Genomic DNA, 12,602 nt, shown 5'->3' with positions numbered 1-12,602 from the left:
AAGTAAGAAAACTGTCAATGCAATAATGTACTCAAGAGAGAAAGATATTTAATTTATACCTACTACCCATTCATTAAGGCTTGTAAGACATTGCTCACGAGTATATATGAGCAATTAATGAGTGTGTCCGTCTGTTTTTGTTGTTTTGTATTACACTTTATCTTTGACTTTTTCAGTGACCAACCCTTAAAACATTCCTTAAAAAAACCAACATGAAACAGCAGCAACAGCGAGCTGCAAATCTATTAAAAAGAACATGATAATCAGGAATGCGAATGAAGAAACCAATTGATTAGCATGAGAAACAATGGAATTGACTCTTTTGGTATTAGATAAAGTTCCAACTACAACTAGACCTGATGAAGTGGGTTGGTTTGAAACTGCCAAATTGAAACCATTTCTATTGACCACACCATTTGCATCAAGGACATAAACAAACAATTGATTGAGAGGAGTGTCTGTAAATTCTCCCAATCTCAAAGTTCCTTCAATGGTCGTTTCGTTCCACTTGTTTGGAACTATCAATTCCAGTTTAGTACAGTTGGAATAAACAGATGAGTTTCCTATCAAAACTCGATGCCAAGTTTCATCAATATAGAGCGAGTCAAAATACTCGAATGAATTAATTTGAGCTCCATTAGAGACTTGAGTTTGATATACTTGTTTGAATGGATTTGGTCTTGAAGTTGTTCTAAACCGAAATCTCTTACTTTCATTCCAAGCTCTCAAATTATCCTGCCAAAAGTGCAATTTTCCATCAATTTCATTAACACTATTAGATTGATACTGAAATTCTTCATTTACCCATCTACGTTCAGCTGGTTGGATCTTATTCATCCAGGTTGATCTCAAGAATGGTCCATCTACACTATGTTCCACTTCCACCATTCCATATTTATCAAGACTCATATAGACATTAATTGGTTCCACTCCATACTCAACCCACAATCTAAAAACTTTGTGATTGAAAGAAAAGTAGACACCTGTGCCTTCATTGGCTGTCGCATTGATGAGTGGTGTTGAGAATTGGACATCATTTTCACCATAGAATAAGATTGGAGTGCCAGTCTGAATGCGTTGCACTGTTACAGTTGCATCATTGTTAATATTTCCAACAGTTGCTGAATAGAATGCTGCACCAGCTGGTGCATAGTTGACCTGAGCCCAAATTGATTTATCCAATGTGGTCATCCACATGCCTGTAGTAACAACAGTTGAGTTATATCCATTCAATGCTTTGGCATTGATATATCTTGTTCTGATAGCTCTGTCCTTTTCCAATGAAAAGGCATCGTATCTTCTTCTCCATACGTAGAGTTGGGAAGAGTTGAATTCAACAAGAGAGAGAATGGCACTTTCCTTTGTCCCATGATCAAGTCTGATGGCACTTCTTGATCCCTTTGAAATGACCACATTTGGAGTGGTAGAGTTGACCAGATCACCACCAAAAGTACTGTCCCAATTAGATTTTCTACCAAATTCTATTGATGGGAGTATGCCAAAGTCAGCATGCCAATACAGAAGTGGTTTTTGATTTGGTTTTTGTGTAAAGTATTGACCTTGAATTGTAATTTTTAAATCTGAAGTCAATTTGGTAATTGCTGTTATTTGAGGAATAGCATTAACATGCAACAAGCTAACTTGCAAGATAACAAGGAGTACAAGGAATAACAAAGGCCTCATTTTTTTTGAAATAATGTTACTGCACGAGTTTCGCGAATTGCCTCTTGTCAACTTGACCATCCTTCCGCACAAGTCCTTTTTTGGATGTTCTCAATTTGAGGTGTATGGGATATTCAACAGTAAGAGTCGGAGCAAGATTACACAAATCTCAAATTTAAAAATGATACGAATCTAGATGAATATTTTACAAAAAAAAATGACAACTTGTAAATTGGACGAAACCTTTTCATCCAATCTATTAATTTTCAAAATCAGAGACTCGGCACCGAAAGAAAAGTCTCGTTTAATCCTCCAAACACTTTTATCCCTTGTTAATATGATTATTGAAAAAAGGATGGAAGAGGAAACTAAACAGTTTATTAATGCTTTAAATAATTTAAATCATGATGAGGATAGGTTTGATGATAGTTATGATACCAACAGTCGGCAGAATAATGACAGTTTCGAGACAAGAATAATCATTGCCTTTCTTGATTGGATTAGGGACAAGAAATATATCTATCGGCAACTCTTTGATTTGTATCTATTTGAGAGAGAGAAATTTAAACTCATTTGTGAAAAGTTAAATTTGTGGGAGAATGAAGAGTTTGTGATGGAGGGTTTTGAACTATTTCCAAGATTTTTGGAATATTGTCCATTTAAGATGAGAAATAATAAGGAAATGGTTCTTAGAGCAGTTAAATTTGATGGAGATTTGATTGAATTCGCTTCTGTTGACTTACGACAAGACAGAGATGTAACACTAGCTGCTGTTCAATCAGGATGCTCCTATTCTAATATTAACTCTGTGTTTAGTCATGATAGAGAGATTGTTTATCAATTTCTTCTGAGAGATAGTAATGGTAGAATACTAGCACTTGCATCGAAGGAAATGCAAAATGATAAAGAGCTATTTTACACAGCAATCAGGAAATGCCATTCGGGTGTACTTCGTTATGCAAGTCAAGAGTTACTCAATGACAGAGATTTCATGTTGAGAGCTGTTCAATTGAAAGGGAGTGCCTTGGAAGTTGCAAGTAGTGAGCTAAAAAACGACAAGACATTTATTATGCAAGCTGTGAAATACCTCATGTATGCAATGAATTTAGTTTCTGATGAAATGAAAAACGACAAAGAAATAGCCCTGACTGCTGTTTCACATTTTGGATTAGGATTAGAGTTTCTCTCTGAAGATTTGAGAAATGATAAGGAAATTGTTATGAAAGCAGTTATGCAAGATGGATATGCGATAAAATTCGCATCTGATGAATTGAAACATGATAGACAAGTGGTTTTAATTGCTGTTAAAAGGAGTGGTTATTTAGCTTTGGAACACCTTCCACATTTTCATAATGATAGAGAAATTGTGCTCCAAGCAATACGGTGTCCATTTACTGGTTCTACTTTGAGATTTTGTGGAGAGGAGCTCAGAAATGATAAAGATCTGGTCATGGAAGACATTTATTGGGAGATTGGAACTGAATCTATAAGTGGTGTTTTACAGTGCGCATCCAATGATTTGAAACGTGATAAGGACTTTATGCTAAATGCTCTTAGAATATCAGGATCACCTTATTATGGGTTTGAAGATTTACCGAATGAGATGAAAACTACAGAGTTTGTTATTGAGATTCTTTCAACAGCAAGGGAACCTATCAGGTGGGAATGCGTGGATAGTGTCCTTAGAGATGAAAGTGAAGATATTACAAATACTAGAGAGATTATTATGCATGCAGTTAAGATGGAGGGTATGTCCCTTTATTTTGCTTCAGAGGAGCTGAAGAGTGATAGAGAAATCGTCTTAAATGCTGTTCAAAGAGATGGTTCTGTACTGCGATATGCTTCTGATGAATTGAAAAATGATAGACAAGTTGCCCTTCAAGCTGTAAAACAGAATGAAACAGCTTTTGAATATATCAGTGAATCTTTAAGAAATGACAGAGAATTTATAAAACAAGCCATCAAAGAGAACGTTGCTGTGCTTGCTTATGCACCCATTGAGTTGAAACAAGATTTAGAAATAGTCTTACAAGCAATTAAATCAGACAAGAACGCATTCAATAACGCTTCCATTGCATTTAGAAACGACAGAGAATTTTTACAAGCTCTCAAGACCAATGGGTGCTATCTTCATCGAGATTCATATTCTGAGTTAAGAAACGATAAAGAATGGGTATTGAATGCAGTCAAATTGCATCAAAATGAGTTTAAATGTGCTTCTGCAGATTTGCAAAGGAATAGAGAAATTATTTTGGCTAGGTTGCAACATGGAGGTATTTTATGTTTAGAAACGACTGAACTTTACAATGATAAGGAAATTGTATTGCAAGGAATTACCTCTTATAGTATACCATTCAATCATGCTTCTGTCTCATTACAAAACGATAGGGAGTTCATTATTCAAGTTGTCAAACTTAACACAAGTATGCTCTCACAAATTTCTATGGAATTTAGGAAAGATAAGGAGCTTGTTATGGAAGTAGTGAAACATAATGGACTGGCTTTAGAATATGTTTTATACGAGCTCCGTAGCGATAAGGAAATTGTAATTCAAGCTGTAAAGAATAATGGAATGTCATTACGTTTTGCTGACAACTTACTTTGCAATGATAAGGAAGTAGTTCTGGAAGCTGTCAAACAATGTGGAATGTCACTTTTATTTGCATCAGATGAACTGAGAAATGATAGACAAGTTGTTTTGGAAGCAATCAAGCAGGATTCTAATATTAAATCAGACGAAATTCATAGAATTGCATTAAATTATGCCTCAAGGGAATTGAGAAATGAATTTATCAATCAAGGATTTTATAGAAAGGAAATCGTTGATGCTTGGCGAGAATATTAGAATATTGAATTTGAACTTTTACTTTTTTTACTTTTTTGGTTTTCTTTTCAATGTTGAAAGGACTTGTTTCTTTTGTTTCAATTGAACTTCCATATGTTGTTTAAATCTGTGATGAGTATCCATCATTAATAAACACATTTCGTATTCAATACTTTCGAATAAAGTTTCTGGCATGTATTCATTCTCACCCTTAGCAAACGAATCTAAACTAAGTTTGACAACATCAGCAAATTGCTTACTAATATTCACAGCATGATCTCCTTGAATATCTAAAAATTCTGAATAAATTTCGAATGCAATTTCGAATTTCTTCTTTTCAATATCTTGCAAATCCTTCTCTGTAAATCCCTTCTTATGCTTATTCTTCTTTTTAGTCGATTCATCTTGACTTGAAGCAGTAGTATCCGAAACTACATCTGAAATACTCAAAGCATCACCAGTATCATACAGCACCACTTGAATATCAAAACTCTTTTCACACAACTTCTTATATTCATTAATCTTTTCCAATAACACAAAATTCTCTTCACTTCGTTCTTGTTTACAAAATTCCTTAAACTTTTCCACCAATGAAGAATCATTAATTGTGTCCATAATCATGTATTTCTTGACTTGTCTGAGTTGTTTCTCTTTGGTATCGTCCTTTCTCAAGCTCAATATCATAAATGCTAGGAGAATTGGAATGACAATGACTAGTGAGATGCAAATGACAATTAGTGAAACAGTTGTGGTTGTCAAATCCATTTTTTCATTGTCACTTTTCATGTCTTCTGCATAATTAATAAAGCTTTGAACTTCTTCTTGATAACCAGTTAAATAGCCCTTATATGTATCAGATTCCAAACTTGCCAAAGCTGTTGAATAATTTCCAGTTTTGACATTTGCAATCATGGCAAGTTCCATTCTGACAGCTTTTCTTGACTTGAGCTCTTCCATTGTAATATTCATCTTATTCCAATAGAGAATGGATGGTGGAACAGTAGCAACGAGCTTACCCAAATCAGAATAATAGGTTGTAAAGTATTGATTGTAAGTTGTGGCAAATTCTAATGACAATGTCTTGTTGTAACTTGATGTGACAGCTGCTCTACATGACAGCTTCATTAATTCTCTGTAAAAAGTACCAGAAGTACTCAAATTTGCAAGCTTGAGTTGATAGTCCCTTGCAATCGAATAATTAACTGAAATAATGGCGAGTAAAGCAACAAACGAAACTAAACTAACTACCAACGCAACTAAACTTGTCAACTTTAAACAATTCATTTCCAATACACCACAACATGTATACCATCTAAATGTCCTAGATCTAAACCCAGTAGCCGATGAATTTCTTGGAGTTTTCATCGAAGATTGTTCACTCTTAGTTGACTGACGATTATTCGAATCCTTCTTTCCAGTTGCCGATGAATAAACAGTAGATTCTGGTTGAGTTACAAAGTGTGTGCCACTTGCAGATTGTGGTGGTGAATTATCTTTGAATGATTGTTGTTGGTTGACATTTCGAGGTGAGGAGATACTTGTTGGACTAGTTGACAGCTCAATGTGGGTTCGAGAGTCGACACTCTCATTGGATAGAATGCTGCTGTTCATGTTGTTGTTGATTTGTTTTTTTGAGTTTTTTTTCTTTGAGGATAAACAAGTTTCAGATAATGAAGATGTTTCGAATATTTTTTTGGCACTTTAGCAATTTTGGTATCCTACTAGCGTATTGAGATGTTGGTTTATGGCTAAACTTGCCATCAATTGAGGTCTTTTGATTACTTTCTGGTAGGTTATTACCATCAATAAACCAAGATTTTATTCGAAAGATGTCGAAATGATTGTAATATTTACATTTGGCAATGACACACAATTGGATTTGAGTTTGTTTCTTTGTCTGTATGACATCAATCAACCAATTGATGAAACATTTGAAGGGGTGATGTATTATTGTTTAATTCTATTAATCCAAAAGATTATACGAAGGGTTATTCGAAACGAACTACATTGAATATTTGGGGAATATAATAGTTTGGAGGTATTAGTTGAAGTAAACGTTGCTTGTAATAATTAGAGATAGATAAAAACGTCTTTCACTTGTTGTACTACTTTGACATATCTCGGATTCAAGCTCCTTTTACTAAAACATCAAATGTCTTGTTATCTTTGCATAAACTTGATTAATTTATCAAATATTGACATACTAACAATAATTCATCTATTTTCACACATCTTGATTACATTCGAAACTTGAAAATACGAAACTTACAAAAAAAAATGCCTCCACAACATCACCTAACTGATCTTCCTCCTGAACTTTTACGGCACATTCTCGAATTTCTCATCATTGCAAATCCACTCCTCGCCCGATCAGAGAAAAATATCAAAAATTTATGTAACTTGGAATTAATTTCTAAACAATTTGGAGAAAATTTTCAAAATTTATTGGAAAATTATTGGAAGATTATTTTGTTTCAATTTATTAATCTCCGATTGGAAGTGAAGAATGGACGAGAAGTGGTGAATTCAATTAATGTGCATGATCATTGGAAAAAGAAAGACGAAATTGTGGAGAAATTAAAGATGAAATCGAATAAGAGAATTTTTGGAATTTTGAAGGAGGCAGAAAGGAGGAGAAAGGACCAATTTTCAATTTCAGATCCCTATTCGAAAAGAGATGTTTTTAAACTTTGTGTTAGTGGACCAGGAGGGTCAGGTATTCATTCCTTCATCAATCGATATTTAAATGATCAATTCAATGAACAATATGATTATTCGTTGGATGAAGTATTTTATAAGAATGTTCAATTTAATGAAACAGAATTGAAATTGGAAATTTGGGAAAATGGTTTCAGAAATGATTATTACATGTTTCATGAATGTAAGTTTAATGATCTAAATTGTTTATGAATCAATGATTTTCATTGATAGCCAAATTGAGAGGAGCTAGAGGATATATTATACTATTTTCAGTGAATTCTCAAGAAGATGATTACAATATTTTACAAAAAATCTTTAGATCAATTATTTATATTCATGATGACGAATCTATTCCACTAACAATTTGCATTAACAAGATTGACCGTTTGGAATATGATTCCACGCTAAATGTAGAGCATGTTAAGGAGAAAATTATCGAACTATTGAATAATTTTGGAAGTTGCAATTATGAAATTATAGAAACAAGCTGTAAGAAGAATATTAACATTCAAACAGTTGTCGAAAGAGCAATTGAAAAGGGATACTTTTTCGAAGGACATTCCAAGTATTCAGAAAGAAGGATTCTATTAGCTAAGGTGGTCAAAAAAGATACCAAAATATTCGAATCAGAAACAGCATGTTCAATTTCTTGATTAATTCCCAATAAACACAAAGATCTATTTGTCTAATAGTTGTAAAACCCTTCTTTACCAAATTAACAAGGGAGATAGTTCAGTGGTAGAACATGGGATTGTGGTTCCTAAGATCAGGGTTCGATTCCCTGTCTTCCTACACCTTTTTTGTTAAATGATTGTTCAAGATTCTTTGGAAAATATCTTTTTTCCTTTGTATCTTTGTTTCTTGTTTTTGAGTGTGAGCATTTCTTATTGGAAGAAATCCTAAAACAGACGTCAGACACTTTCGACAACAGACATTAAAAAAATAACATCAACTCTATGGAAAGGAAACTATGAATTGGAGGTTCTTTGGACGAGAAGAAATAGAAAGTTACCATCACCGAAACACAACTTTCTATTTCTTATACGAAAGAACATCAAGGACGAAACTAGTCTCGGAACAATTTTTTAGGATAACGATAATAATGTTACTTTTATTAATATTTAGTAGTTTAAATATTGCAAATGATGATTGTTTTTCTACTTTTTCGGAGTTGGAAATACGACAATTTGAAAAATCGAATTTTGTACATAAAACGAAACTAATAGAAACCATTAGAGAAAGTAAAAAATTGAAAGGATCATCTTCTCTAAAATACAACACCCCTAGGTACTCTAAAAATTATAAACCAACAAGATTAAATAGAATATTAGACGAAACAAATTCTAATTTGGGATTAAACCGAACGAATGGAAATTTTACAAAAGTGAAAACATGTTTTTCCTATATTCCAATTAGTTTTGATATTCATGTAAATTTGGAAAATTATACATCAATTCTTGATTGTGGATCAACCACTGAGAATGCATGTAAGGACATGTCAGCTGCCATGGTTTCATTATCCTCAATTTCTACTAGGGAAGGAAGAAAGGGTGAATGCTTTGAAATTTTGTTTAATATAATTCTAATGACTGATCTAGCTGATTTGGATAGAAGTGGTGGAAGGGCATGTCTTGCTCGAGTTCCACCCATTGATGGATCGATTCGGCAATTTATTCGAGTTAATGTGTTAGTGAAGAGTTTTGACAATGCTTCACCTCGACTCATTAGATGCTTTTATGATACAGATGGTTTTATAACTGATTCATCAAGTGTTATTTCCTATATACGGTTTCATAATATGAAGGCAATTAATATGGTTACGCCATGTATGGAAGCTTCAAATGTTGATTTTTATCAGGTGAAAATTTTTAGTAGTATGGACTATAGATTTAGACTTTCTAATTCGAGAATTATTGGATCGGTTATTGAGATGAATTATGGAAATATTGAAATGGAAAATTGTGTAACTGATTCAGATATAATGATAATGGGAGCTGAAAGGGTATTGTTTAATAGGACCAAATTTTCAGCCAAATTGGATGTAGATAGTGCTGGTCCTACTATATTAGTTGCACATGCAGAAAGTGTCGAGTTTTCGTATTGCCAATTCGAATTTTCAAAGAATTCACAGTTGACATTGCGATCTGTCGTTCAGGCAGATATTAATCATTGCAATTTTACATATGTTCCGTTACGGAATCATATTAGAAAGAATCCAAAGGAAGATGCCGGCGACCCAGCCGAACTTTCAGCTATTAAGGCAAACCTTGTCTTTCGGATATTTATAACCAAATGTAATTTTTCTGGAAAGAGAGAGTATGGATGGATAGATTGGATTTCAGTGGGAACAGTCAATTTTGTACGTTCTGCATTCATAGACAATTATTCAATGAATGCAAAATCAGTGGTTTCTCTCTATCTGTGTCAGGAGGTCAAAGTGGTTGATTGCTTTTTTCAACAAAACAAGGCCAAACATTCAGGTGCTATACTTATTGATTCTTCTGATGTAGTTGTTGTGAAAAACTCCAGATTTTTCAACAATACTTCATTCAAGAGTGGAGGTAGCATTTCACTCCTCTCTGTCTCTACATCTTCATGCATTCTAGGATCACGATTTATCAATAACACAGCAAAAAATGGAAATGGAGGAGCCGTATTAATGGATGGAAATTATGCAGTTAGAATTGAATCGACACTTTTTCATTCAAATAATTCAACACTGGCAGGTGGTGCACTCTATATTCGAAATACTACTTTGGCAGCTAGTTTACTTCTTACTAGTTTTGTAAATAATAGAATTGTTCTATCACCAGCGGAGGAACAGCGTTTCAAGTCTGGTCATTTCGTTGAGGGAAGTGGAGGAGCCCTATCACTAATCAATACGCATGGCTTTATGACGAAATCAACATTTCTACTCAATTCAGCCCTTAGAGGTGGTGCCTGTTTCACAAATGGAAAAAATATTGGAATATACTCTCCTATGATGGAAGAGAACTCTGCATTTATTGGAGGAGGAATATTCATTGAAGGGTATGCTTTTATTGAAAATATGCCTGATGTTCAATATAATAGTGCAGATCAATACGGAAATGATATTGCCACCTCAATAAGGCAATACAATCTTTCACTAGATAGATTGGAATTGAAATCAGATGACACTTATGAATCAATTTATGTCTATCCGGGGCAAGTAGTATCTGCTTACTTTTCTCAAATGACTGATGGTGTAAATAATAATGTACCTGTATTGTTAGAAAGTGCCATTATAGAAATCAACGATACTTTATCGAGCTCAAACTTTGATGTGCATGTAAACCAGACCAATTTTTCGAATATTGTTGGATTTCACATTTCACTCAAGAAAGAATCCATAGATCTCAAAAAAGATAATTATTTTTTTCTCAAATTAAGACTCCCATTTGCAACAACTAAATTTGTACGTGTTCACTTGGTTCCTTGCAAGGTGGATTATATCATTAAGGATGGACTGTGTCAACTTGGTTTTCCCTATAGTCAGGTCATACCAGTCATTGTTGTTGCCTCAATATTGGTGATGATTATTGGTATCGTTATTGGCTCATGCACTTGTTCATTCCTTGCCTTTTCAATTTGGAGAGTTTACAAAAAGATCAAGAAAGTCTATGTTCGAGAAAAATCAGAGAAGGAAATCGAAGAAAAACTACTTACCTATGATGTCTCGTACTCTGATTATGGATCCCTTCATTCTGTGGATATTGAAAAGAATGCCAATTACATAATTCCAGCAAATGAACTGAAATTTGAAAAGAAAATTGGAGAAGGTGCCTCAGGATCTGTCTATCAAGCCAAATGGAATATGATGGATGTTGCTGTGAAAACCATTGTTCGAAAGGAGGGTAGTAATGACATGTTCGAGAAGGAAGTAATGGTTCTGATACAACTCAGACATGTGAATATTATTTCATTCTATGGAATTTGTATTTCTGAAACTCAATCCTACATGGTTGTAGAGTTGGCTCAGAATGGAAGTATGGAGAGACTTATCAAGAATATGAAGAAAGGAACTGTCAAGAAGACTTTGAAGGAAAAGCTAAAAATTCTGATTGGTATTGCAAATGGGATGAAATACTTGCATGGATTACAACCTAACTATCTCATTCACAGAGATTTAAAACCTGCTAATATTATTCTAGACTATAATGATAATCCAAAAGTGTGTGACTTTGGATTATCTAGAACAGTCTCAAATCATACCTTGACAACATCATTAACTGCAAATATTGGAACATTATTATACATGTAAGTAATAATATTAGAATATCCATTTAATTATTTCAATATTTGTAAAGGTGTCCTGAATTAATTCTTGAAGAAGATAATGAACAGACCTCATCCGCACTTTCCAAAGAGAATGCCAAGAAAATTGTAAGTTTTAGCAATCTATTCTAAAATATTAATATTATTCGTTCAATTTAGGATGTCTATGCATATGCAATAATAATGTGGGAACTCTTCTTTGAGGAAACCCCTTATTGGAATGATACATGTGAAAAGATTAATTATTTCAATCATGTGAGTTTGGATCAAAAGAAAATCAAGGCCTTCAACTTGCTCTTCTTTGTAGCTAATCAAGAAAAACGACCAATCATACCATTCGTTGATTGGAATGAAATGACCACATGGTGTGAAAAGTTTCTACGAGAAATGAATCCTCGTAATGCTCATCAACTCCTCTCCGCAGTCGATGGTTATGTTAATATTATGAAAATGAGTTGGGCCACCGAACCAAGTGCAAGACCATCCTTTGAAATTATCATGAACATGTTAACTGATTTGTATGAAATGGATTTTTAAATTCTCATCACTATGATGTCATCAATATAAATTTAAATAATTCCTTCGTTATTATTCTTGTCCATTATTGATTTATACAAATTAATATTAATCCAATTTGAAAAATTCCTTCATCAATTCATCAATAAATTCCCTATTCTCTGGATGATCCAAATCAACAGGTTGCTTCCTTTCAATTCTACTTTTTAAATAATTTTTAATTCGTTGTTGTATAAGACTCTTCAACTCCGATTGTCGCAAAGATGACGAAGAATAAATTTCATGTTTGAACATTAAGAGTTTCATCCTTCTTTCTCGTTCTTCCATTTTTTTCTCTCTTCATCACCGAATAATTTACACAACATTAAGAATTTGGAATATTCATCATCCTCGCGCTTTTCTAAATAAGAACTTTTAATCCAAAGATTACAGTAAAAGCATATCCATCCGTATCAAATTCAATTATTCCACAACAACAACGCCTTAATGCATTATTTCATGTAAATTGCCATCAACCACCTAACAAAGCCATTGATTTTTCAAAAAATCTTTTTTCTTAAATATCATAACGAACCTTCCACCTCAATATCAACGCTGCAAGGTA

The 12,602-nt window shown here is 33.6% G+C and overlaps 5 protein-coding genes and 1 non-coding gene across 6 annotated transcripts; 4 read left to right on the top strand and 2 right to left on the bottom strand.

Moving 5' to 3' along the window:
- Nucleotides 1-198: 198 nt before the first annotated feature.
- Nucleotides 199-1,683, bottom strand: NAEGRDRAFT_48370 (uncharacterized protein; the record flags this gene model as incomplete). The annotated part of the gene is made up of 1 exon (XM_002678309.1): nucleotides 199-1,683. The coding sequence occupies one exon, from the start codon at nucleotides 1,681-1,683 to the stop codon at nucleotides 199-201; it is 1,485 nt and encodes a 494-aa protein (XP_002678355.1).
- Nucleotides 1,684-1,879: 196 nt separating this feature from the next.
- NAEGRDRAFT_66480 (uncharacterized protein) lies at nucleotides 1,880-4,507 on the top strand (the record flags this gene model as incomplete). Its single annotated transcript, XM_002678403.1, has 1 exon — nucleotides 1,880-4,507. The coding sequence occupies one exon, from the start codon at nucleotides 1,880-1,882 to the stop codon at nucleotides 4,505-4,507; it is 2,628 nt and encodes an 875-aa protein (XP_002678449.1).
- A 27-nt stretch (nucleotides 4,508-4,534) lies between these two features.
- On the bottom strand, nucleotides 4,535-6,097 carry NAEGRDRAFT_66479 (uncharacterized protein; the record flags this gene model as incomplete). Its single annotated transcript, XM_002678308.1, has 1 exon — nucleotides 4,535-6,097. One exon carries the CDS (start codon nucleotides 6,095-6,097, stop codon nucleotides 4,535-4,537), a length of 1,563 nt encoding a protein of 520 aa, XP_002678354.1.
- Nucleotides 6,098-6,763: 666 nt separating this feature from the next.
- NAEGRDRAFT_88116 (ras family small GTPase (RAP-1)) lies at nucleotides 6,764-7,839 on the top strand (the record flags this gene model as incomplete). Its single annotated transcript, XM_002678402.1, has 2 exons — nucleotides 6,764-7,367; nucleotides 7,418-7,839. 2 exons carry the CDS (start codon nucleotides 6,764-6,766, stop codon nucleotides 7,837-7,839), a joined length of 1,026 nt encoding a protein of 341 aa, XP_002678448.1.
- Nucleotides 7,840-7,907: 68 nt separating this feature from the next.
- On the top strand, nucleotides 7,908-7,978 carry NAEGRDRAFT_t261. Its single transcript has one exon. It is a non-coding gene; the product is annotated as a tRNA-His (tRNA).
- Nucleotides 7,979-8,156: 178 nt separating this feature from the next.
- On the top strand, nucleotides 8,157-12,069 carry NAEGRDRAFT_88117 (tyrosine kinase; the record flags this gene model as incomplete). Its single annotated transcript, XM_002678401.1, has 3 exons — nucleotides 8,157-11,464; nucleotides 11,515-11,590; nucleotides 11,642-12,069. 3 exons carry the CDS (start codon nucleotides 8,157-8,159, stop codon nucleotides 12,017-12,019), a joined length of 3,762 nt encoding a protein of 1,253 aa, XP_002678447.1. The 3' UTR covers nucleotides 12,020-12,069.
- Between the last annotated feature and the right edge of the window lie 533 nt (nucleotides 12,070-12,602).

Source organism: Naegleria gruberi (assembly GCF_000004985.1).
Source record: "Naegleria gruberi genomic scaffold NAEGRscaffold_18, whole genome shotgun sequence".
NCBI lineage: Eukaryota > Heterolobosea > Eutetramitea > Acrasida > Naegleriidae > Naegleria > Naegleria gruberi.
Note: the sequence above shows the minus strand (reverse complement) of the source record. Positions and strands in the feature narration are given on the sequence as shown.